This window comes from Mytilus edulis, chromosome 9 (assembly GCF_963676685.1).
Source record: "Mytilus edulis chromosome 9, xbMytEdul2.2, whole genome shotgun sequence".
Lineage (NCBI taxonomy): Eukaryota > Metazoa > Mollusca > Bivalvia > Mytilida > Mytilidae > Mytilus > Mytilus edulis.
The window spans coordinates 44,906,092-44,933,136 of record NC_092352.1 but is presented as its reverse complement, the minus strand read 5'-3'; the positions used below and the strand labels follow the sequence as shown (position 1 = coordinate 44,933,136).

General features: G+C 32.1%; 1 protein-coding gene across 1 annotated transcript; it reads right to left on the bottom strand.

Moving 5' to 3' along the window:
- Positions 1–801: 801 nt before the first annotated feature.
- On the bottom strand, positions 802–27,045 carry LOC139488455 (nucleosome-remodeling factor subunit BPTF-like). The gene is made up of 23 exons (XM_071274061.1): positions 25,691–27,045; positions 25,095–25,215; positions 24,090–24,211; positions 23,113–23,318; positions 22,288–22,448; positions 21,071–21,731; positions 20,070–20,279; positions 19,023–19,406; positions 18,328–18,470; positions 15,293–17,414; positions 14,562–14,700; positions 13,571–13,908; positions 13,007–13,210; positions 11,473–11,592; positions 10,184–10,833; positions 9,441–9,618; positions 8,720–8,957; positions 7,348–7,573; positions 6,267–6,511; positions 5,535–5,708; positions 4,747–4,942; positions 4,134–4,218; positions 802–3,593 (listed from the first exon to the last, which is right to left on the bottom strand). The coding sequence occupies exons 1-23, from the start codon at positions 26,689–26,691 to the stop codon at positions 3,394–3,396; spliced, it is 8,124 nt and encodes a 2,707-aa protein (XP_071130162.1). The 5' UTR covers positions 26,692–27,045; the 3' UTR covers positions 802–3,393.

Genomic DNA, 27,045 nt, shown 5'->3' with positions numbered 1-27,045 from the left:
TTTCAGAGGAGAAGATTTTTGTAAAAGTTAACGACGCCGCGGGACGCCAAGTGATGAGAAAAGCTCATTGGCCCTTTTGGCCAGGTGAGCTAAAAAAGGGACAAATATCCATCAGAGACGAAGCAAAAAGGACAAGGATTTAAAAACCTTCAAGTCGGTCTACAGCCTTAAACAATGACCTTTCTTGTAAAGCTATAAACAGTTCAAGCACAATTGTATAGGTTTTCTTGAAAAGAAGTCTTTTTAGGATATTCCTGTTCTGTTGGTTTCTTTATCTAAGATGTACTACCTATATCCCTTTTCATTCATATTGATAGCTTTTAAAAAAAAAAAAAATTTTCTGGAAATAATTAACATTCAGTAGAAATCTATGTAAAATAAGGCAGTTTTTTAGTGACCATGCAAGCATCAAGTTAATTTATTTGAGACATAGTATTGTGGCTTCATTATTATTCGTTGGAAACCAATTTTTGTGGGTTTCGTTGGTACAGGTCAACCACGAATTAAAATGTTCCAAGAACAACATATTTTCAAAAGGCTTTGTATGCAGAGATTGGAAAAAACACGAAATCAATTCTGTCTAGACACACTGGCTGCTTCCGTCAATAAAATTATTCTGACTTGCACCAGAACTGTCTTTGCTCTTACTATAAAATGTCACATGCTAAGCTGAGAACAGCAAATACCAATTTTCAAAGCTATGTCTGGTTTCAAACAAGGTACCTCCAGCATTGATGAGCAGAGCCATCGGGGAAGTTCATTATTTACAGGACACCCAGTTCATGAAATGTAAGACAAACCAAATATGTTGATATTTTATGGACAAAAAAGAATCTGCATAGTAGACACAAATAGACACAAGATTATTTCTTGAAACAACAAAATTGGCTAAAATCCCATTTAGTGTTGTCCGTAAATCCAACAAACCAAGGTTTATTATGGCATTTTTACTTCTGTTATTTCTCTCAGTTAAATATCTGAAAAATTTACACCAATGTAATATTGACAAATTTAAGGTATTTCATATGAAAACAAAATGAAACCAGAATGAGTGAACAAAGAATCGTGCAAGATTCCACAAACATTGTACATGGTAATATTCCCTATACACAATCATAAGAACAAAGTGAACTATATATTTTTGAACAAATGAAAACTAAGTGTTCCATGTCTTCTAAGTTTATTCAATGAATAAACACATTTATACAGAAATTTCTAAACCTCAGATCTTCTAAGACATTTAAAATTAATTTTGTTTACATATAATAAATACTATGTATCAAATGCTAAGATATGATGACAATAAATTATTATATTAAAATATGATTTAATTTACAAATAATGTATTTCATATTTTAGTTTGAATCAATGATGAAATCAAGTATGGAATAAAAAATGAATGAAAAGATTGCAATTCATAACAAAAACTGATGTGATCAAAATGATTGAAACTGAGAAAAATTTATGAAACAACAATTAAGCACTAAAATTCATGACTGGAATTAACAGAAAGCATTGCATGTCATTTACAGGTGAAAAATTTGTATTATATTTTAAAATTAACGAAGATTTCATAACAATTACATTTTCCTGTGACTATTCAGTCTGAAAATTTTATTCCAATTGCCTTTTTAAACATTAGCTTGCACTTTCATGAAACCTTAGTAGCAACACAGAGGATGGACAAAAAGTCAATTTAATAAAAACTACAATCTAACTACAATATAAATATCTATGTCATATTTCACACACAAATTTTAAAGGTTTTAAATGTTATAGATCCCACCAACAGCACTTTACATTAACAAAATCTTTACAACATGTATATTGTGTATGCATCACCACTGTGTATGTTTTATGTACAATGAACAAAGAAATAACTATTCATAGTTGTATGATAAGTAGATAGACTAACAACATGGAAAGAAACAAAAGATGGCCCCTTATGATACATTTGATTCATGCAATGACAAGTTTATGTTATTTGTACAAATTAATGGCTATAGTTACAACATGATACATGTACTAACACAATCTCTAGTCTGAGATTGCCCTGATGGCCAACAGCTTATTTTGACTTGTTGGGGCAGTGGGATGTTGGTGAACAGTCCATATAAAAAATAGGGAAATTACAGACACATAGGTTAGTAAGTTACTGTCTCAAAATCTGAATATATCCATTGTCAAGCAAAAAATCCATTCACTTTCATGTCTCAACAAATATGAATTTAAAATTGACAGATTTTGTGTCAGAAATTTGCTGGATCAAGTATAGGTCAATTATCTCCATGTTTTCTATATGGTTTTCAATAGAACAACCCATGATCCTAGAAATCCTCAAAAGGCTGTCAGACATCATATAAATCTAAACTATACAAGCTACATGCAATACAATGCACTTTACAGTTCTCTACTATAGCTGCCCTTTAAACCCTGCTGCTTTCTTTGACCATTTTCAATAACAGTGTTCAATTTTCATTCTGATTGCAAGATTTTTATCTATTTTGCTCACAAATAACTTTTAATAAAACTATTTTCAAAATGTTTCTAGTGAAACATGTCTTTTCAGGATTATAATACATCAGATTTTTGTATCCAATATTTTTATTTTCTAAGGGTTTATATGAAAACATCAAAACCTTAATGCATGTATACTGAATGTGAAGTGAGCAAAGAAATGATACTTGATTACTCTTAAATTGAATAGAATAAATCATCTCCTGGCATTTTTATAGAAAAAACATCTTTGTTTGATTACAAATTCATCATCTGTTCTACAGAAACATTTGTTTCTAAGTATACATGTATCCTCTTTATCTACTCATTGCTTTTATTAAGAAATTCAATTTTGTTAATTAACCATCAAAAATACTTCATAAGTTTCTTTCTATTCACTTAAACATGCTTTTTCTCTTTATAATCTGTACAAAAGTGTCAGTTTCTCACAACCTGTATCTTGAAAACTAGGTCTGTGACCTATAATTTCTATTGCATTTTTGAAAAGTACAAAAACCACTACATGTTACCAAATTCTGTCATATTTTGTAAATATCACAATACCATGTTAAGTTGTTACTCATAGTTTGAATAATTATAAAAGCAACAATTAACAATTAAAATATTTCAAGTCAGAGTTTCAGAAATAAATTTTTCTCTTTTTGTAAATACTTATATGTTACTTGACTTTGTGGTTGAAATATAAACCAGAATTAAGCAATATCATTGGTTATGCAAATCTAAAAGTTTTTGTTGAAAAAAAGTGCTTAAAAACTGTCTGGAAATCTGATATGTATAACAAAGTAGCTCATTCTAGTAATAACTGCCATAAAATCTCAATACGACAGCACTTGATTGCTTTATACACGACCTACTAACATATATGAAGAGAACATACTATTTACTACCTAACCGACCCTTTAAGGCTTTAATTCTTTGTCCAAAGAAAGTGTCTAACACCTCTGCACATTGATAAAATGGTGTATCAGGTGTATTGTATAAACGACAATTGTCAAATATCTTTGTAATATCCTTAATGAACTCTATCAACTTGACATAATGCCTGTTCTGTATTCTTCTTTCAACTGTTGTTAAATCTGAAGAAAATAAATAAATATTGTGAAAAATTAATACATGTATGTGCATTATACATAGTCATACATAGTGTAAAACAATACAAGAATGTGACATGTTTTGTGCACATGTGTGCAAGTATAGCTTACTTGGAACGAAAACACCATCAAGATAAGGCAGCTTTTTTTTCATGAAATCTGGAGTTAAGATATGCTGAAATTTACATATATGTGATTTTTTTCGTGTTTCAAATTGTCCAAACAAAACACCTCTTCTTTGTACACAATATAATCAAATGCTATAAGATATCAGAAAAAATAAATGATGGACTCTGGAATTTTTTAACTATTTCTGCCTTATAAATGTTAACTTAATTATGGAACGTGAACATATATTTTAATGTTAATTGACCTCATCAATCTGTGTGGTCTGTTTAAGAATAATTCAAAACAAATTCAAGACTTAAAATTGTCCAAATCCAACTATGTGCATCTTACCCATTGGATTGTTCATCCTGTTTTTCAATACATTTCAAATTGTTTAACAACACTGAAGCAACTTACCCATAGGATCTTTTATCACTGTATAGTAATCAGGTACTTCATTGGGATCAACAGGATCTAAGAAAGGCCAGGCCATCTTGTGTGACTGAAAATAAAATTTTACAGAAGTCTTAGTACAATAGTAAAACATAAAAATTATCATGATAAGAATGCTGTCAATGATAAAGATGTTCTTAACAGACAACAGATAGGCAGTATATATAGGAATTGTAAGGCTATTCATTGCATGAAAGGCTTGAGCTTTACAAATTGTGTCTTTAAAAAAACTTCATAATCTGCTTCTGTCAAACAAATTTGAAATTGAAAATTTGCAGTTGTGGTTTCTAACATGTCATTTCTAAAAACCTAAAACATTATCTTGTTTTTTAAAATGCATATTGTGGATTCATTTTATTTCATGGGTATCAATTTTCGTGAATTGTGGAAAACTTGCATACAATCCTTTGAAAAAATTGTTATTTGCTGAACATTTAAGTGTGTAGCAAACCTACGGGATCCCCAATATGCAACAAATAAAAATAACATATCCACATTATTTATCACTAAATAACTATTTGTACATTGTTGTAACTGTTACAAAATGTTTCTTACACCTTATTTTTGTTTGTTATACCTGTAAACTTTTGACTAATCTCTTGAGCTGCTCATAATCACTATCTGTGAGTACTTTACTGGATATTGGATCTTCTTTGTCTTGTTGTTTACATTTAGGACAGAGATAAACATCCAAACTTCCAGCTTCTTTCTCTGATATCCCAACACATTTACCATGGAACCAGTCTTGACATCTATCACATCCAATGTAGAACCTGTAAAATAAATCAATTGTTAATAATTAACGTTACTAATAAGTTGACTGATATAATAAAGATTTTTTGGGGATTGTGTATCATAAATTAAAGGGACACAAGCTGTCAAATTCATGTTCATCAATTTGACTTAAATTTTCATATTTGATTTATAACATACTAAAACGTATATTCAAATTACAACATGTCTGAAATAAACAGTTAACACTAGCATGTATTTGATAATGTATATCAGAATTTCATGAGTATTTCAGTCTAGACACCATCTTATTAACTTTCGAGATAACCACGGGAGACAGCCGATTGTCATATAACGTGATATAACATAAACATAAACATAAATGAATAATGACTACGTGGAAATGGATTTTTCTAGGTTTGTTTGATTTCATGTTATAGGTTTCATTTAGCAACATATTGAGCAATGGAACAACTTGGTGCTATCTTCAAAAATCTAGACTATCTAGAAAATTTTAAAAAAAAGATATTAGGTGAGCCAGATAGGCAGGTTATTTCAAACTTGATAGTTTCTGATACATCTGAAATTAAAATTTCCTTGATGACAATTTTGTGATTATTGATAAAAGCTTACTGTGATTCGTCGTATGGTGTTTTACATAAACAATACAGTTCTTCTGTTGTAGTCTCTTGTTGTCGTTTACAATCAGGACAGGTATAGGAGTCTACAGTTTTGGCCTTTCCTTCAGATATACCTACACAACCACCATGGAACCAGTTTGAACACAGGTCACATCCAATATAAAATCTGCAACAAATTGATAATGAAAATTATAAGATCTTCAGAAGTTGTAGTCTAACTTAAATCATCATAAAATTGAAGTTACTATAGCATGTTTAATGATTTTTTCATACACAAGTTACCTCAAATATTAGGGTACAGTTCAATGAGACCATATATTTTGTCCAAATATCCTTAATGAAAAAAAAAATTTGACATTGTACATCCAGAAAACAACCTGAAAGTAAAAATTATTTACAGCATATCTGAGTTTGTTTAAGGAACATTGAACTTTGAAGTTTTATTTGCTTTCCCCTTTGTAACTGTAGATTCGTTATTTTTTTTCTTTGGGAAACTATTTTTTGTTGATTTCAGTTTTAAATGTACAAAGAATTACAAAATTTCTTTAGGTTTAAATATATCAAGCAGAATATTTCATTATGACAAATTTGCCAAAAGTGGAAGATCTTTGTTGTTGCCCCAGTAGCATCCGGAAAAGAAAGTACGTGATGGCAAAACAGCAAAATCAAATATCAATTAAAATTGACAACACAAAAATATACCAATCCACAGAAATTAACTTACTTAGTGTCATCATAAGGTGTTCTACACACACAGTATAACTTCTCTTTAGGATTCAATGCTCTTCCTCCTCCAGTAGATATAATCTTCTGTTTCTTACGTTTAGACGGAGGAGGTTGTAATGGGGGTACATCTTGGGTAGGTGTCTGGATTGTCTGCTGCTGAGGTATACCATGGGATACTTTTTGTTGTTTAATTGGAATCTGTTGTTGAACTGGCCTCTTCTTTAATTCGGCAGCTACTTCCAGCTATAATATTGAAATTATAATGAGAATTATTTGTAAAACTGGATGTCTGGTCCTCACAAGGAATTATAGAAAAGTATTGAAAAAAATATAAAATCAATATAAATGAATAATTTAACAAAGATACCTTAGCTTTGTTTTAAATAAAGTAGGTATGGTTTAGTCTTTTATAACTTGCTTTGAGGTATGGGTATTTCTCATTGATAAAGGCTGTATAGCATTGTATAGTGACTATAATTGTTAACATCTTCATCAGTTGGTCTCTGGTGGCTAGTTGTTTCATTGGAAATCATATCCCATTTCCTTATTTCATATATTAAAATGGCCAAACTCATTATTGCCATATTAAAATGGCCAAACTCATTATTGCCATACTAAAATGGCCAAACTCATTACTGCCATACTAAAATGGCCAAACTCATTACTGCCATACTAAAATGGCCAAACTCATTATTGCCATACTAAAATGACCAAACTCATTATTGCCATACTAAAATGACTATCTAAAGTTCAAAACTGAATATTGTAAATATGTGTTCTAAAGGATCCAGAAATGTTTTCACACAATTTCAGTCATTTTGAGATTACTTAATAATTGGTGCTTTTTTTTTTTAAATAAAAATTGTTGAAATGACACTTGAATCTCAGCATCATAATAAACAGGTGTACTAAGTTTCTATTTGATGTGACCATTAGTATGAACCGAATACCCATTCAATAACCTGATACAAACTGACAGACCAAAAGACAGACAGACACATCAACTGAAAAAAAATAATGCCCTGACTATCGCAGGAGGTGCATAAAAATGTAAATAAGGCCTGAAAAAAAATGCTTACCTGGATATCTTGCTGCAGATTTTTCTCCATTAAAGCTCTCTTTTTAAGGATGTCCTTCTTCACAATCTCCTTATGTTTAAACAATGCTTGTTGTAATTTAGCTGCTAACATCTTTTTATGTTTTTCATCCTCCAATTCTTGTTTCTTCACCTTACGCATGGCTTCTTTTTCTTTCCTTTCGATCTTATCAACAATGGATCTTATTGCCTGATTACACACCATCTTCCTGTAAACATTAAAATGTATATCTTAGAAAAGAAGAAAATAGGGGTTTATGAGACAACTCTATAATAAATACTGGAGATTCAGTTACTCTTGTGGGTAACAATTTTTGTTCATTAAGAAAAACTTATATTTTCTAGGATACATACAGTCCTTGCTAACAATAACCCACAAAGTCAATGAATAATGATAAATCCACAGTATAAAAACATGATTATATGTCAAAAGAACAATTTTTGTTAAGGGCAAACAATTCAGAAGGGATTTAATGTCGACTCTTGCATAAAATTTTCAAAACATCCACTTTTGTAATATGCAAAGATAAATTTACCTTCAATCATATTTTAGATTTAACTTTTCAAGATATTTGAGGTACATTTTCCCCTCTGCACTTCTTGGTTTATGATCAAAGGAGTAGGTCCAGTAAGACCCCTTTTTGGCACCAAAATATAGCAGTTTTACAAAATTGTTAAAATGTAAACTTTTTTATTTTTGGGAAAGAAGAATGCTTCTGCTTCATAAATATGGGCTTATTTTGACAATACAAGGCACATATAACGGTTACTAGCATTATTGAGTCATGCTAAATTACTGAAATCTTCACAATTTTAGCATTTGACTTAAATTTTAGACGGTTTCTGTCTCAAATGAAAGTGGCCACATTTGTGTTCATTCTTAATATTGAAATGTAAGTTGTATTTGATGATGATACATAACATATATAAAGGTTGAGGATTAACACGGATGCAGTCACTTTCAATTTTGACAAAAACCATCTGAAAAGTGACATATTTTGGCATATTTGATAGATTTTTCATATTTAAGTTTGGATCGGAGCGTTTTTAATAATTAAATCAGTTAAGATCTTTTACATAAACTAATTGAATCAACTGAAATAGACACACAAGTGTTTAAAAAGTGTCCAAAATCTTTAGTCAGATGAACCTGAAATTTAAGGCCAATATCGGCCCTTACTGGACCTACTCCTTTCATGACTAGTAATATTTGTTAACTTATTGTGTTTGAGCTAAATCTATAATTAATAAGGAAAACTCTAATAAATGTTTTAAATGTATTTCATTCAATGCATACATGTTTTAAATGTATTTCATTCAATGCATACATGTTTACAATCGTTACAAATGTATACCTCATTTGATCTTCTCTGGAGTCTTTAGAAACTTCTAGTTGTTTCCCAAACTTAGGTTTGTATTCCTCAACAGAACTATCAAATGACGACATTGAATCCTCATCCATATCATCATCCATTGGCTGTGATATAGTGGTGATGGTTGGGGTGGGTGGCTTCGTTACCATTGAACGTTGCATAGCAAGTAGTTTAGCTTGAATTTCAGGAGTCTGGTTTTGCATAAGAGCTTGTCTCACAACTGAAACGTATTAAATGCAGAAAACTGTTTTTCATCTTTCAAACTATGGATAATGCTTTTTCCTTTAACATGTTTAAGGTTGAACGAGTACAAATCTACTGTATGTAGTATTTATTTAATGAAGGGGATTTTTTCAAATATCAAAATGCTGAAAAATGTCAATTTTTTAAATCTAGATTAAAATTTTGTTTGAGCAATTTAATCTCAAACAATTTCGTATTTTCTGCATCTGTACTTTTAAAACATGATTATTTTGACACAATTTTGATTTCTTAATATTTCACTTCTTGATTGTTCCAAAAAATGAAGTGAAATATATTGTGGTTTAAAGAAACTAACTGGTGATTTTGTAAATTTTCTTGGACAAATTAAAGAAATTTGAGAGTAAATATGAGAGTCAAATTTGATAGTAAATTTGAGAGTAACAGTATTTTATCTAACAAGTCCTTACTTTACATATCTATCAATAAACAATAATCATACCTTGTTGAACAACTTGTGGAGTAACAGCATATTTAGTATTACCAGCAGCTGACACAGGTAATGCTGGTCTAGGTTGTTGTGCCAACAGTGATGTCACATTTTGTTGGGCGGTCTGTACTACCTGTTGTGGTTGAACTTGCTGTAGGACTTGTTGCTGCCTAATCTGGAGTTGTCTAGCCTAAAATATCCAAATTCAAAGATATCAACGCTGTGCACAGGTGAACACATGTATTTGTGAAATTATTTTTCTACAAGTCTACATGAATAAATATCTTGGAAATTTTAAGATATCAATACTGTGTATACATGTATGTGAAGTCATGTAGTTCCACAATTTATTATCTAGGCATCGATTTGCTTAAAGATCAGCATTACTCAAAGATATCAATATTGTGTATAGGTGAACACATGCATATGTGAAATAATTTTATATCACCTATGATTCAATATCATGGATATCTAAAGATATCAATGTTGTGTAAATGTAAACATGTGTTTGCACATTTTTTTTCTATTTAATGTAGTAAATAGGTGACCACATGTATTTGTGTAGCCGCTTCTATGCTGAAGATGTTGAATTTAAGATGTCATTTAGTTTGTTTGCGTATATGAACTTGATTGCAGTCTTAATGCCATTCACAACTGCTCATTTCATTCTTATTATACAGAAATACTCTATATTGTTGCATATGAATTTTTCATGATACAAGACAATATTTGTGGTAAACACTCATTTGTATTACCTGAAGTAATGCTGCTGCTGTGTTGGCATTTATAACAGTTCCTGGTGCTGGAGATACTTTTACAGGTGTGTTTTGTGGTGTAGTCATGATCACCTGTCTGATTGCTGATGAGGCTGCATTTGTCAAAGACGAAGCACTAGCAACAGAAAGAGCAGAACTTCCACCAGATTGAGAAATTATAACTGGTTGACCACCAATCTTTGCTATGCTAGCTGAAGCTGTGGCTGGCCTTGCTACAGTTATGGTTTTCATTGGGGAACCAGTCAGGCCAATCTGACCGGGTGTTGCTGCCTGAGATACTATCGTAACTTGACCAGGTTGTCTGAGCTGAGTTGCAGCTGTACCTACTGTCATGGGTTTAGCTAAAACAACACCACCTGCTCCTGCAACATTAGACTGTAGTTGGCTAGGTATGAGGACTCTAGAAGGTGATGTGAGGGTTTGTTGGTTTGATGTGATGACAAGTTGTGGAGTTGATCCAGCTGCTGTAGGTAGTGGTGTTGATGATTGAGAGTTGACTAGTATAGAAGTTGGTTTCTGCACAGCTACCTGTGGCACGGCTGATGCTTGAGTGGTTGCCTGTGTGGCTTGCTGGTTTGGCATAGTGAGTAATTGCAACCTTCCATCTGGTAACCTGATGATTTGCTGCCCTGTAACAATTATACATAGCATATATTACTCTAGTGTTCATCAACTTTAAAATCATATTGAAATAAAGATTGATTATACATGGACCAGATTTTTGGTACATAAGTGTATATGATGACGAAAAAAACTAGTTTGCATTTCATTCCAGTTCACTGAATGTTTGATGTATTACTGCCTTTTGACATAGATAATTACATGATAATTGTTTTCGTTCTCAGGGGGGGGGGGGGGTCCGAAGGCAGTTTTTGTCAGCACCCGCCACCCAGACAATTGTAATTGAGAATTATAGTGCATTATAGTGTGAAAAGTTGCTCTGATACCCATCACCCATGTATTAGTATTATTAATACAATGTGCCTTCCAACCCCCCCCCCCCCCCCCCCCCCCTTACATTTTTTTCTGGAATAGCCCTCACTTTATTCAGACATTTCATTTCTCTTATGGCATTTAACTGCCACTCAGGTTTGTTCCAAGAATTACCCAAAGTCAAAGAATCCTTATTTGCACCACAAATCAGATAATTATCTGCAGGTTGAAATAAAATAGTCCAAACAAATGTTTGATTCAGAAGAACGGAAAGGCAGAAAGATCGACAAGGATAAAAATATTTTACAAGAGCATAACAAAACAGAATGTATTACCTGGTAAAAGACCTCTGACTTGTAATTGTCCTGATGGCCCTTGTATTATTTGAAGATTTTGGACCTGGCCTCCAGGGTTGCTCGGATTTGCATTAGCTGGTCTCACTGTATTGACAGCTACTGTAAGAAGAAACACAATTATATATTTTAAAAAAAAACTATAAACAGATACAAAATACATTATAATTTCATCACCAAGGGAGATAATTTCAATCTTTGATGTGAATTTAAGTGTATTTTAGTGAGACAAAATATTTTTGATGACAAGAGTATCAAATCAATATTAGCCAAATGAGGAATATAACAAATACTGGAGTCCCTGGGTCTCTTTCATAGAATAAATAATAAATGTTAAAATTTGATTGAAACACCACTTATGTATATTGCAAGAACAAATAAGATTTCAATGTTATATGATATTTATTTATTTATTTTCAACCTATTATTGCACCATGATATATATTCAATTGTTGTTTTATTATTTAATACTTCCTTTGTGTGAAAATGCCATTCTGTATACATTTGTTCATACATGCTGTGCTAGTCTATTTGTTACAATTAGGAAAATTCATTATAAAAAAAAAAATATAAGCCAAATGTATATGTTCCACTATAGAATACCATGTCAGGCAGCAAAGTCGTAGCATCTGTTGTTTTTTTTTTTAAAGCAATCTGTAGGCAATCACCAACATTTATTTATGGTGATGGGAACAACAAATGATTTTTTGCTCTTTACTACCGTATATTGGGAAATTTTCATTATTTTCATAGTAGACATTCTATTGCCACAATTACCCTGTATTAACATTTCACTGTTCATCAAAATTAATTGTCCTGAAATGAAAATAATTTAAAACAAGAATGTGTCCAAAGTACACGGATGCCCCACTTGCACTATCCTTTTCCATGTTCCATGGACTGTAAAAATTGGGTAATAATCTAATTTGGCATTAAAATTAGAAAGATTATACTATAGGGAACATATGTATTAAGTTTCAAGTTGATTGGACTTCAATTTCATCAAAAACTACCTTGACCAAAAACTTTAACCTGAAACTCCCACTTTCATTTTCTATGTTTAGTGAACCCTGAAATTGGGGTCAAAAGTCTAATTTGGCTTTAAAATTAGAAAGATCATTTCATTGGACTTCAATTTCATCAAAAACTACCTTGACCAAAAACTTTAACCTGAAACTCCCACTTTCATTTTCTATGTTTAGTGAACCGTGAAATTGGGGTCAAAAGTCTAATTTGGCTTTAAATTAGAAAGATCATATCATAAGCAACAAGTGTACTAAGTTTCAAGTTGATTGGACTTCAGCTTCATCAAAAACTACCTTGACCAAAAACTTTAACCTGAACGGACGAACGGACGCACAGACGGACGGAGGCACAGACCAGAAAACATAATGCCCCTCTACTATCGTAGGTGGGGCTTAAAAATGAACAAATATAAGATTTTACTTCCCATATATATACGACCCAATGGCGAACCAAATCATAGTTGAAAATAAAGTGATGTACTGTAACTTACACTTTGGAGCAGATGTAGCAGCAGTAGCTGTATTGCCAGGTATAACTATCCTAGTGGGCATGGTACTGGTTGTGTTTGTGGTGGCCAACATCCCTGGTTTTGGAGCTAATGCCAGCCGAGTAGTTGGTTGTATCTGTATGGTTGTTTTTGGTAACTGGACCTTAACCAGCTGGTTAGGAGTGGTTGAGGATATTGCAGATGTCACTAAAAAAAAAAGAAAACGTGTATAAAATGAACAAGGAAAAACCAAGCATTACAAAACTGATAAATAAAATAACAAATTTGTTTTATTGGAACAACAGAGAACTATCATTTTGATCTTTTACAAGGTTATATACTATAAAAGCTGAAGGTTTCGCTGGGATTTTAATTTCAACTACTTTGTTGATACTTATTAGCAACAAAATTCTCATTTATACAGAATTTAAAAACTTTATTCACTTTTTTAGTTCATATTATTTGCAAGAACAGAAAAGAATCTTGAAATTTATAAATATATTTTTATCAAATATCAAAATAAAATTTGGTTCTAGATTCCTTATGATGACCTATAAACAACTTTACCTGATGGTGACAGGAGTGACTTTGGCTGGACTTGTACATTCTTCAGAATACTAGTTGGACCAGTACCAATGAGAGATCCTGTGGTAGTAGTACCAATGGTTTTGATGATCGTACCTCCACCAGAACTGGACAATGTAGCTGTGATGATGGATTGTGTAGTAGAAACAGAGTCGGCTGTTTTACCCTGAGCTTCCAACAGTCGTTTCTGCTGTAATGCTAGTCGCTGTTGTTTGAGTTGAACTTCTAATGTTGCTTTGAGCTGTGCTGCATTGACTGCTGTCTGGTTTGCTTGTTCTATGTTTACTTTCTCTGTTAGTGCAGCTCTTTGTTTGGCAAGTCTAGAAAATAAGAGTTATTTGAAATCTATGAAATCAAGGTATCAAAACAGTCATTGATTTTATGAATTACTTGTGGTATATTATATAATTATTTTTTGTTCTATAGGGGTGTAAGGCCATGCAAGAATGAAATAAGATTTATTTTTGGGATATTCTATAAAAATGATAAAAGAAATTCTATGAATTCTGTGGAAACATGCAAAATCATATTTGTTTTCATTCATTGTTTTGTTTGTTCAGGTTGTAAATCAGGTTGTCAATTTTCTCTTTTGAATTGTTTTACATTTCACATTCTAGGCCTTTAATAGAGGTCCATGCGGTATGTTTTTTTTTCTCAATGTTGATTTAACCTATAGTTATTGACTTCAACATCGTTTTGTCTCTGGTAGAGAGTTGTCTCATTGACAATTATGCCAATTCATCTTATTTTTATAAAATCTTCTTGTTCCCTTTTCGTATTTTAATGTTTCGCTAAGATGTGCAGGGACTATTAAAGAAAACAGGAAGGGATGGAAGGAACTTTAATCTTTAATCCACCAACATCACCAAAATAGCTAATCAAGTCACAGAAAATAGTCCTAAAACATACCAAAGAAATAATGTTACAGAGAAATTTAGCTTTTTGTATAACACTCTTCTTCGTTTGTTCTTACTTTTCACCAAACTGTTTGATTTCCCATATTTCCAGTTCCTCTTCTGGTGTCCAGACTTCGGTAACACTAGGTTCAGTATGTTTTGGAGATTCAGCCTTCTTTCTTTCTCTCAATCCACTTCTCTGAGGTGTGTATTTCTCTGTAAAATAATTTCAAAATTTTCACTTTATGCTATATGCATATGAATCATAAAAGTAAAATCAATGGCAACTGAAATACATTTTAAACCTTCAAAATCAAATCACAATCATTTTCAATTACAACAAAAACAGTGCTTTGAATTTGTAACACTCAATAAACATGATAAATCATAAAGTTGATTTTTTTATTTATTTTTTTAATAAACATGATAAAGATAAACTTAAATTGAGAATTTCAAGACAAATTAAAACATTATAGGCAAATAAATCATGTATAAAAGGCCATGTAATTTTTTTTATCTGTCTGTTCAAGTCTCGTAAATTTCCATGTGCCATGTCTCCCAAAGTTAAACATATTAAACATGCTAAAAGGCAGTTAAATTAAAAACCCACTTGATTCATTTATATTCATCAAAATGAACAAGCCAGCTGCCTATTTTTTGCTGATACAGCAGTATCTGCGAACCAGATCATTTACTTTACATTTTTCAAACAACTGCTTTTCCACTTATCATATCATGCTTGTAAGCTTGTACATATTACCGAAGGGGTATAATTTTTCTATCAACAATCATAAAAATATCTACTCACCTTTTGGTTGAGAGGTTACTCCTAAAGGCACTACTATTTTCCTGACTAGAAACTCAGATCTGAGCATATGAGGTCCTACATCTCTACGCTTAAGAAGTTCAGTAGTCGTAATTTCACTCTCAGTCGACACAGTGTTTGTACCTCCCACTGGAGGTTTTATTGAGATATCGTCCCATCGCAGACACACATACATAATGCGTAACTGTAATGCCACAGATCCAAATGTTTTTACCGTTTGTGTCCGGTATTTCCAAGCAGTTTTAAAAATTGGTCGAGGACATGGATAAATCCAGTTCACATTGTTCATTTTGCAATTGTAGTTGAATGCTTTTGTCTCTGTTTTGCCAGCTTTCCTGGCTAACTTTCTGAGATCATGCTTCTCTAAAGCAAACATAGTCTTTTTGCCACTAGGAGTTAGATATTTATGACATTGAGGTAAATTGGCTTTCTTTTTATTCACCTTCTGTCCAAACCTTGAATATTTTATCAATTTTATTTCATGTTTTGTACTCCTCACAGGAGGCATTTTAGTTCTGAGTTCATCTATACTCATTTTTTCTATTGCTTGTTTAAGTGCTAGCTGTGCACCCGTAAAGAACTGATTATTTTTTTTCTGCAAGAGTGGTGGAATACTACTATTTACACCAGTTTTTTGTTTCACATCTTCCTTTTTTGAATCAACACTTGGCTTTACAGCTTTAGATTCTGATGGAACGTCCTTCTTTTCACCATTTGTATTCAAATTGGTCTTTTCTTCTCCAACTTCAACTTCCATTTTAACCTCAGTCTTACCATCCTCTGTAGATATGACATCAACATCCATTTTGTCCTCATTTTTATTCCCATCCTTTCCTCCGTCTTCGTCCTTTTTCTCATCTTTATCTCCCTCAACATCCACATCTTCATCTTCTTCCATTTTGTGGGTACTGTCTTCCAAACCTGTCGTTAACTCTTCCTCTAAAGACCTATTATGAATACAGAGGGGAGAGTAACACATACTTTTCCCTTGTCCACGACATAAATAGGAATAACATGTGTATGGTGAAGAATCATCATGATGTAATGATATGTCATGGTCTGACTCGTCAGTATCAGTTTTCTCCTTGTTTTCAGCCTCATTTTCATCATCCTTTGCACCAGGACTTAACTCGACTTTCAATTTCCAATTAATCTGTTGCTGTAATGCTTGCCTTTGTTTAGTTTCGATTTCATCCTGTTTGGTTCTCTTAGCAAGCAGCATGTCAAGTTTTGCATATGGTTTTGTAATTTTGTCATAAAAAGATCTTTCATTTAGAGCTTTGCTAACGTCAAGAGTGTCTATATGTAAAATAGGTGGTCTTAATTTACTTGCTGCCACATTGATTGTTACGGTATGATTTTTATTACCAACACTAATAACTTTTTTCTCATCATTCTCCTCTACAGTCTCAATCTCCATCTTTTTAACCATGTTAAACTCACTTCTATGCTTTTTGGGAGCTACTAGTATGACATCCAACTCAGATTTCTTAACTGGGCTGCCATTTTCAACATCTAATTTCTTAACTGGACTATTGCTCTCAATGTCAATATCTTTTTCGTTTTTTATTGGACTACTTTTTATGTCTAAGTCTATTTCTTCTTTCACTTGATTACCTTCACCCGTGTCACATTCCATCGTTTCTACTTTTTGTTCATCAGTATTGCACATTTCACTACTATCATTCCCTGAGTTTTCCACACATGATATTTCACCGTCTTGAGATTCCACAACAGAGGGTGGCTCTGTTTTTATTTCTGTTTTAATTTCCTGACTATCAGGACTTTCTGCTTTCAGAGATTCACTTTTCACCTCAACCTCCGTCTTTTCATTATCAACTTCCATGTTTTCTTCTTTTACTTCGGTTTTAACCTCCACTTCCTCTTTTTTAACTTCAGTTTTGACTGATACTGACTGATCATCAGCGTTAGAAACAGTTTCTCCGTCTTTTTCACTCTTGCGTTTTCTGGCCTGCAGTTTCTTTGCCACAGATCTAAGTCCTACAGTTTCCTGGGGTACATACTTGTAAGATCTAGTTTTACTTCTCCAGCACCATCCTTGTCCCCCTGTTACTCTGTATTCTTCACCTTTCTGTTTCCAAACCTATTCAAAATGGTATTTTTTTTAAACGGTTATTTATTGAAAATTATAACAAAAAGTCTTAAAAAAATCTACCATAATGCAGACATGAATAGTGAACCCAAAACATAAATGAATGTTATTATATGTAATTCATGTTTCATATCAGGGCTATCCCAGAAAAAAATGTATGGGGGGGTTGGAAGGCAGTTTTTGTCAGCACCCGCCACCCAGACAATTGTAATTGAGAATTATAGTGCATTATAGTGTGAAAAGTTGCTCTGATACCCATCACCAATGTATTATTAATATAATGTGCCTTCCACCCACTCCCCCCCCCCCCCCCTACATTTTTTTCTGGAATAGCCCTCAGTAAGAATAATGAATAGCTCGCAATTAATGCATAACAGACATTTATTTATATTCAACTAATAGTTGCAAATGTCAGAAGGAAGTGTTGTAATACACATACAATCTGCAATTTCTGGGATATTCCAACTTCATTTTTCATGTTGATAAAGTTTTATCTGGATCATGCAGCCTAAACTGTCAGCACTATTTATTCTCTTCATTTAAGCCTGCCTTTTAAATTAATTTCATGGAATTGAAAGCGAAAGTAGTCAAACAGCTGTCATTAGCATTTCCTACATAGGACAAAGTACTACTCTTTATATAGTAAAAACAATGTAATGGTCATAGGCGTTAAATGATGCAATATAAGAAGTGCGGCTTATAGTAAAAGTGAGAAACTGGTTATTATTTAGAAATAAATTCTATATCTGTTTGATGACTGAGACATTTTATGCTTAGTTATATCTATATGAAAAGAGAGTGTTTGTTTTTGTTTGATGGATATTGAAATCATTTTTAAGAATTCTGAGTTGAAGTATATTTCAGACATAATATACCTTATCATGCAATCATCAACTTGTTTTACCTGGTGCTTTAAACCTAAAGTATATTTGATCCAAACTAAGGGTCTAGCATCTTCTTCTTCTTCTTTCCTTTTTCTAATTTCCTTTTCTTTTTTCTTCAGTTCTTCCCTATCAGTAGCAGTAATTTTCATCAATTTTGAATGTCCTAAAACAAGTAAAAGTATAAATTCAGATGCAATTTAAAAGCCAAGCTCTTACAATTAAAATGATAAAAACTCAGAACTAATTATGTCTGTAGTCATTGTAGTTCTGAATTAGGAAACATGTGGAATAACAGATAATTAAACAGCTGCCCACTTATGCAAGCAAACTACAAATATAAGTCTTGTTATCATGAAGAGTTTTACTTTCAAGAGTATTAATAGTTGATTGTCAACTAGTGTCTGCTTAAATGTATTTTTGTTCACACTTACTATTGTCTTCTGTGTCAAATGAAAGACTACAGAATTCATTTGAGGCATTTGGAGGTAAAAGTAAATCACAAATTTGGATGTTCAAAAGATAGACAAATTTACATTAGACTTGTTTTCATATTTTTGCAAAACAACACCATCAAATATCCTTAAAAACACAAATTTTAACAATCTACAAAAATTGATTACCACAAAATTAAATAAATCTGTAAAATTGATTACCACAAAATTAAATAAATCTGTATCTGTCTGATTTTACCCAATGAAAAAGAAATGAAACTTACCTAAGGCTTCTGTCCATACTGGATTAAATATAACTGGCTTCATACAACTTTCCAATATGGAAAGTGCCAGTCCAAAATCACTAGGAGTTCGACACAATTGTACAGCATTAGCCCAACTCTGCCGGTGAAGTGGCCAGTTAGGATGTAACAATGCAGATGGAAGATTGGATTCTAAGTTTGTAATTGTCGTCACTAATGTTTGTAGTACTACAGTTTTTCTACCATTGCAAGATCCACCCCATTTGAATTCACTTATAGGTGTTAGACTAAACTTGTGAGATAGAAATCTTTTCTTGTCTCTTTCTTCATTATGTTGATGTTTGTTCAGTGCAAGTGTATTGGTTGAATATTGGTTTGAATAGTTCTTGAAACTACATTCCATGCCTGAAATTGAAAAGCTGTTAAATGAATACTTTAAAAATATTCCAGCTATGATATTTAAATATTAATCATGCATTTTCCATATAAAGATTATGGTCTGATATATATTGGTTCAATACATTTCTTCCACTTTTAAAACAAAATATAGCGACAAATAGGAACTGAATGACAGAAGTGCAATGAAATAATTGTGAAGACAAGATTGAAACCAAATCATTGTATACATATGAGTTTTACTGTGTGAATTGCTGTGTTTTTTTTTCTACATTGGCTAGTGGTATATTGCAGGGTTGAGTTCTCACAAAACATGTTTAACCAAACCACATGTTTGCCACATGTTTGCGCCTGTCCCAAGTCAATACCTCTGGCCTTTGTTTATCTTGGGTTTTTTTTAAATTTAAGTTTATTTATATATTTTGGAGTTTTCTCACTGTGTTGAAGACCCTTTGTTAACATGTTCTTTGTATTGCTTTTTCACTCCTACCTTTGTTCCTATTCAGAAATAGTGAAATACTAAATATTTTGCTTACAGTCCATGACAGTAATAATATTTCTATTGAATTTTTCTGATCAAAAGAATTTAAGATGAATAAAAACACTCAATCTGTTATACTACAGGGAAATAAACCATCACTAATTTGAACAACCATACATGTATACACTTACCTAATTTGAAGTATTGATGAGATTGTAATGACCATACTGAACTTTTACTACGTGTAATCCTGGTTATGTCCCCGTCTTTATTGATGACCAACAGATCATCAGAGCCTGATTTACTGATAGATTTAGATGTAGTGGTTGATGTGACAGAATCTGTAAATGTTTTAGGTGTTAAAGATCCAGTCTTTGATCTGGTGATAATTTTTCTACTTTCTGAAAATGAGATTTAAACAAATATGTATTAGTTATATTCCTCAAGAACCAATAACTTCATGTTTCAGTTTCAGAGCTGTATATATGCATTTTTAACCCTTACAATGTATATCTTCAACATCCTGTGGTTTAAACATATATGAAGCAAAATGTATTGAATACTTTAGTCAAGTTTTCCCCCATAAGGAATCATAAAATTTGTGTAATCTATGGAAACAATTCAAATGCAGTCTTTCCGAATGTAAGTGAGCAAATCTTGGTAACAATTTTCAATTCTGTATATATGTAATCATGATGAAATACAATAAACAGAAAAGGTAAACAAAAAATATTAACAACATATCACTATAATTTTTAATTATCATATATACTGGAAGCTGTAAAAGAATGAAATAAATTAGTTGTGAGTAAAATATAATGCAAAGATCAGTGGGTCATTCAGACCTATATTTATACTTAAACCAAAGATAATTCACAAGGAATTTATTTTCGAGAAATTACGCAATTAAAATGTATAAAGTGTGGAGAAAATGTAAAACTTGGATATTTCTTTAAGAAAATGCACCAAGAAATAAAAAATTGAGAAAAAAAATTGCCTTTATGAAAACGCCTCAAGAATAAGAAAATTGTGAATAAAAACCACTTTTATGAAATGCATCAAGAAAATTTGAAAATTGAGAAAAAAAAATTGCTGTAATGTAAGCTCCAAAGAGCTAAATGTGAAAACGTGGAAATAAAGTTTTGTTTACAGTTTTCCAATCCAACCAATTATGTATATATACATGTATTACCTGATGATGTAACAGATGTAAGAGCATTACTTATAGACTGAGATAGAGACATGGCTGTAGTAGGAGTATTCTGATCGCCAGCAGTGATTGGCTGTTTACTGACGGCTAACGTCACTTTGTTACCATCCCTATTCACAATCAATACTGTCCGTGTCTGTTTCTGAGCAGACCCAGAATCATCTTGCACTTTGAATATTGTTGGTTTTATAGTCTGTTTCTGTGGAGTGCTAGAATCATCCTGAACTTTTAGTATTGTAGATTTTACATTGGGTATAAGAGATTGTACATTCATAATTGTTTTATTTTGCTCTTTTTTATCCCCTGTTGATTCAGATTTTTCTGTGGATTCACTTTCTTTCCCTGATGAATTAGCAGTAGCGTTTTTGAAGATCTCCACAGACATTTCAGGAGTAATTTTTATGATTTTAGCGCCATTTGATGATGTTGCTGAGTCTGATTTAGTATCACTAGAACTTGTTGATATTACAGTGGTTGATGAAGTGACTGTTTTGACACTGGTTGTCGTAGTTGTTTGTGACACTTCTGTTTTTTCTATTGACACTTTAGTCTGATCATCTATCTCAGCTTCGGAAGTAAAAGAATTAGATGCAGAAGTTGTTGTGGTGGTAACAGAAACTTCCTCAGCAACTTCCATACTTTCCTTGAAAATAATAAACAAAATTTCAAAATTAAGACAAACATCAAATTTATAAAATTTCTGTCATTTTCTCTTCTTTTCATATAAGGATGACAATGAAATCTAAAGTCATTTAAAATAATAGAAGGGGAAATTTCCAAAATGATCATGCAAAAACTGAAAATAGGAAGGTGTATGTAACCTATGTCAATGAATGAATTCATCAGACTATTGAATATCTGAAAATTTCTTTTAATCTAGGTATAATTTCAGAGCATCTTACACCTGTCCAATGTTCATATCATATCATCCTTATCAAAATTCATGAGAAGTTGTTCGTAACAAACAAGCTTTTCCTTGATTCACCTTGTTTGTCACATGAGAGACAAAAACTATTTTATAAATACATGAAATATACACATGTGATTTCTTTTGTATGTAAAGTTGATTTATTTTTAATATTTAAGCTTCATTCATCCTATTCATTTGAACAATTGTTCAAGAGGCAGGAACAAACTTACATGAGGTGACCCTGACCCCCTAACTATAAAGAGGCTATAAATGTAGAAAGATAATGTACCACTTTTTCCTCTTGATTTTGCTTTTCTATTTCAATTTGCTCTTCAACTTTCTTTTTTTCTTCCTCAGCCTTCCTTTTATCTTCTTCTTCTTTTGCCTTTCTGTCCTTTTCCTCTTGTTCTTTTTGAATAACTCTTTCTGATTGCACTTTTGTTAAGTTAGCTAAAATTGAAAATTATCAATGTTAATATAGACTTTCTGTAGACTTTAAACTACCTAAAATAAAATTAACTCTTAGTTTATAAATAGGTTGATACTCTTATTTGTATAAAATTTGATTCCATTTCTATTAATAGATTTTGTGTAGTTAATCAGTCCTTTCATTTTGTAAAAAAAAATATCAAGTAAAGGACAATGCAGTTATTTACCTTACAAAAGCTTGCATGAACATAGCCAATATCTGCAAACTGAAGATGAAGAGCAACAATAAAAGTGCACTTCGTTTGCTTTGGATTTTGTCAAGTGTGTATCTGCATGCTAAAAATTTATGAGTAACTTCATTAAAACTTTTGTGGAATGTTGATAGTGCAAACCAATTGAGATGTAATGAGATAAAGTAGTAATAAAATGCACTGATAATGTAGTTCTGTGTAGATGTTTCAAATGCTTTTCAAACAGTTTTATTGGCTTGTTCGGTGTGAGCCAAGGCTCTGTGTTGAAGAACGTACTTTGACCTGATTATGGTTATCCTTTTACAAATTGTGACTAGGATGGAGAGTTGTCTCATTGGCACTCAAACCACATCTTCTTATATCTATTGTTTATATGATTTCATCATTTTATTATATATATATATATTACACTGTAGAAATTATACACAATATACCTATTTCCATATCAATAGCAGATTTCCTAGTTCCTTTACTGGCATTGGTCAACTCCTCTGTAATCATCATCTGTCTGACCATCTCGTCCCTCATTTCATTAATAAACATAACAAGGTCTCTCTCATACTTGTTTTTGTCTAAAACCTCTAACAATTCATCTATCTGGTATTTTGTACTGTAGTACCAAACATCATTTTCACCCTCACTGAAAAAAAAATATTCCATCACAATTAACGATAAACAGAAGAGATCAAGTTATTTACTGTGGATTCATTAATAATAATATTCGTTGGAAACCAATTTTCATGGGTTTCGTGGGTACAGGTGAACCATGAATTCAAATGTTCAACGAATTATAAATTTTCTATAGGCTTTGTACATTGTATGCACAGATTGGCAAAAACATGAAATCAAATATCCATGAAAAAGGAAATTTTCCTTGAACCACAAATATTTATACCCTCGAAAATAAATAATTCCACAGTATTACATGTACATGTCTTAGTCAATCCTTGTAAGGTACAAGAATTCATCCTAAGGCCTGAGTTATTCTTAATCATAGAAATGTTAACTGTTTCGTGTTATCATGTTTGTATAACTTTTAAAGTTGTAACCGTCTAACGGCATTGGTATATATTGATGACAGAACTTTGTTTCCATGTTAAATCTACTCAAATCTCTGTATGGTAAAGAGCTTGACATTTTGTTTAGATGCCTGCCTGATGTTCAAAACTCTATAATAAAACATCAACATTTCTTTTCAGTGTTTTTGTGTAGTTGGGTTGCTGTCATATTGAATGTTAACCTATACTTTCTTTTATTTATACCAAGATTAGCAAACTGCATCATTAATTAGTCAATGAGATATTGCATTAAAACAAAAATTAAAAACACACATACATGAGCCGTTGAGGTAATGTATTTCAATTCATTTTTATCATGTTTATATTCAAAAGGATTTTTTTTGCACACTTACACAATAATTCTCCTTATCAAAAACCAGTATTTTCTACGATGACGGTCATATCCAATAGGTTCTTGTCGACAGAGTAACCCACTTTTCTCTGCTTCAGAGATACAATCTGTTACTCCTTGAATCTATAAAAACAAATGTACAAATCATAGAAATGAACATGATGAAGAAAATCTTTATTACACATTATGCAAACAAAAAATACACAAAGATTTAATTCTTTTTGTTACATTTCAAATACTTAAACTCAAACATAAACACTACATATTAAAATTTCAAATGAAAGGACAATAAATAGGGCACTCACTGAGGATTTTTTAAAGAGAGTCTATTATCCCTGAATGTAAATTTCAACATGTTCTAATACTCAACTTGCATAAGGCCTAAATTAATATATTGTTTGTTTCCCCAATCCCGACCCTGCCAAGCAAGGTGTGGGTAGGTAGGTAGGGAAATAATTTTATTTTTTCCAAAAAGCCTGAATAGTATCATAGTATTGGACAATGCTGCAAGCCTGAAAATCTGAAATGAATAAAATAATTTTCGACTTAGTTTTGACAATAAAATTTCTTGAGTAGCACCCTTTTTGCAGGGTCGGTCGGGATTGGGGAAACCAACAATATTTTATTTTAGGCCTAATTATTATGCATGATACCCATAAAAAATCTATGTTTTCTATCAAAACTAGACAAAACTCATAATACACATGTATTTTAAAGTAAGATATCTGGAAAGGTTTGATGTCAACAAGAAAGCAGATTTATAAACACCAGCTTTCACTTATAACTTTTGAGTCCACAAGCTTTAAGCTCAATTTTTTTTAAATATTAGTTGGAATCTAATGGCTTGCAGAGAAGAATTTTACAAGCCTGCAAGCAATTTTACAAGCCAATGTCGTAGGACTTATGGTTAAGCATAAAGACTGAAACACACTTAAAACTTAAATTTAACTTATTGCATGTTCATGTAGCATGTGATAACCTTAGCCACACTTTCTTCCGGCCTTACCTTATGTGCCTTACAAATAGAGCACACCCAATCTTCATCAGGAACCTCTTCTAGGGCAGGCTCAACACATGTCAAATGGTACACAGCAGAACAAGTCTCACAGCACAATAAATCTCCTAATCTATAAACAGAAATAAGACACTAGTTAATATAATACAAATATTAATAATAATACTTTAATGTTCACAATATTTATATCATGTATTGTACATGTATATGTTTGTATGTCCACATGTAACTGTAAGGGAAAATATTTATTTCTGTGCAAACTTCATATTTTCTAAAAAAAATGTCTCCAATATTTTATTTATAAAGCTTTCATACATTGTATATATGAATTTGCGTTTTCATAGAAAATTGGGTCAGTTTTAAAACCGCAACATACTTTTCCCAGCATTTAAAATATGGTTAAAGTATATACATTACTAATAGTAATACATGTACCAAAAATTGTCATTTCTATATAAAATTTTTCCCCTCATTTTCTATAAATATTCAAATCCTTGTTTTTTCTAATCATCTCGCCTCATTATGGTAGATACAATGCATTTTATCAGCTATTACTGTTATTCTTTGAATAAATATTACAAACTTACTTATGACATGCTCTGCAGTGGTCATCATACTGTATATTGCCCTCATTTAGGATTTCTTCACGCACACTATTGGAACCGAGAAACAAATCTGTTAAAATTTTTAGTACTTTCATACGCTCTGGTAGCTGAACAAATGGATAATCTGGAATTTCTAAGGATTTAATTGCTTCTTCATAATCTGAATCTGTACAATGTCTGTCACTTTCAAGAAAAGAACGTATGAGTTCAGACCATGTAAATGAGTCAATATGGAATAATGCAATATTAACACTGTCTTTTGTATCTTGGGCACCAAATGTGGTGTTATTGCCATCTTCTTCTCTAATCAAAGATCTCAACAAGGTTATGTGAATTTCTGTTAGTAGAATACATAGTTCTTCACTAAGTAAAGCTGCACAGAAATCTTCAAATGAAAATGGTGATAACCTTAAAATAGTTCTATAATGTCGTAAAACTTCATATATGCTAAGACACTGCATTAAATAATCATTAGGAATTGTTAAATCATTTGAACTTGACGGAAGGATGAGGGGTGGAATTTCAGACTCATCATCAATATCTGGGGATACTGGACGGCGAATAAAAAAATGCCTCCTTCCAACAGAGCTTGCAACTGTACTGAGGCTATTATCACTAAAGTCTGAATCAGAATCTTCAAAAGAATCATCTGAAAGATCAGATTTTGTTTCAAAGTCATCAATAACACCATCCTCAGAAACCATACTTGATCTGGATGCCTCGTCCACTTCATCATCATAAGCAACACGTGAAATAAAATTCCTACCCCTACCAGTCGATTCTCTAGTACCAAATCTGTTATTTTTTCTCGTTGGAGTCCCCGGAATGCTAATTGGCGTACTACATCTTGAACTGTTATTAGATTCATCTTTGTTTTGAAGAGCCTTCGGTTTTCGCAAGAAATTTATGCTCGTTCTTGGTCTATTCGACGACAAAGGGGTTTTTGGAGGCCGGCCTCTTGCTCGCCTGCCCCTTGTCGACATTTTCCACCAATTTAGAAGTTATGACACCATAAAATACACCCTACAATCGCAATTTAAAGTAGCTACACCATCATAATGGGGGGATAAGAAGTGTTTGGAACCCATGTTGAAAATTTTCGTAAGCCGCCATATTCGTAAACGCTGGTCACGTGACTTACAATTTACTAACAAACTTGGGCGCCATTCGGTCTTCGCTTCACGGCAAATTCTATTGTCTAGCTTATATGTTATGATAGAAGACTTATATTCACAATTATTTTTGCAATGGAAATCATAAACTCTCTCCAGTATGTTATTTTTTCAGGGGTTTGCGTTTGGGTTTATTTTGTTCAAAACACGATGCAAGGCATAATC

Bases quoted from the DNA above. Each gene is read 5' to 3' on its own strand.
- LOC139488455 (XM_071274061.1), bottom strand. From the start codon at position 26,691: ATGTCGACAAGGGGCAGGCGAGCAAGAGGCCGGCCTCCAAAAACCCCT. The intron at 18,471-19,022 runs GTAAGTTTCATT...TACTTGTTTTAG, and splicing joins AGTATGGACAGAAGCCTTAG to GACATTCAAAATTGATGAAA. The intron at 8,958-9,440 runs GTATGATTATTG...AATACGTTTCAG, and splicing joins TCCACAAGTTGTTCAACAAG to TTGTGAGACAAGCTCTTATG.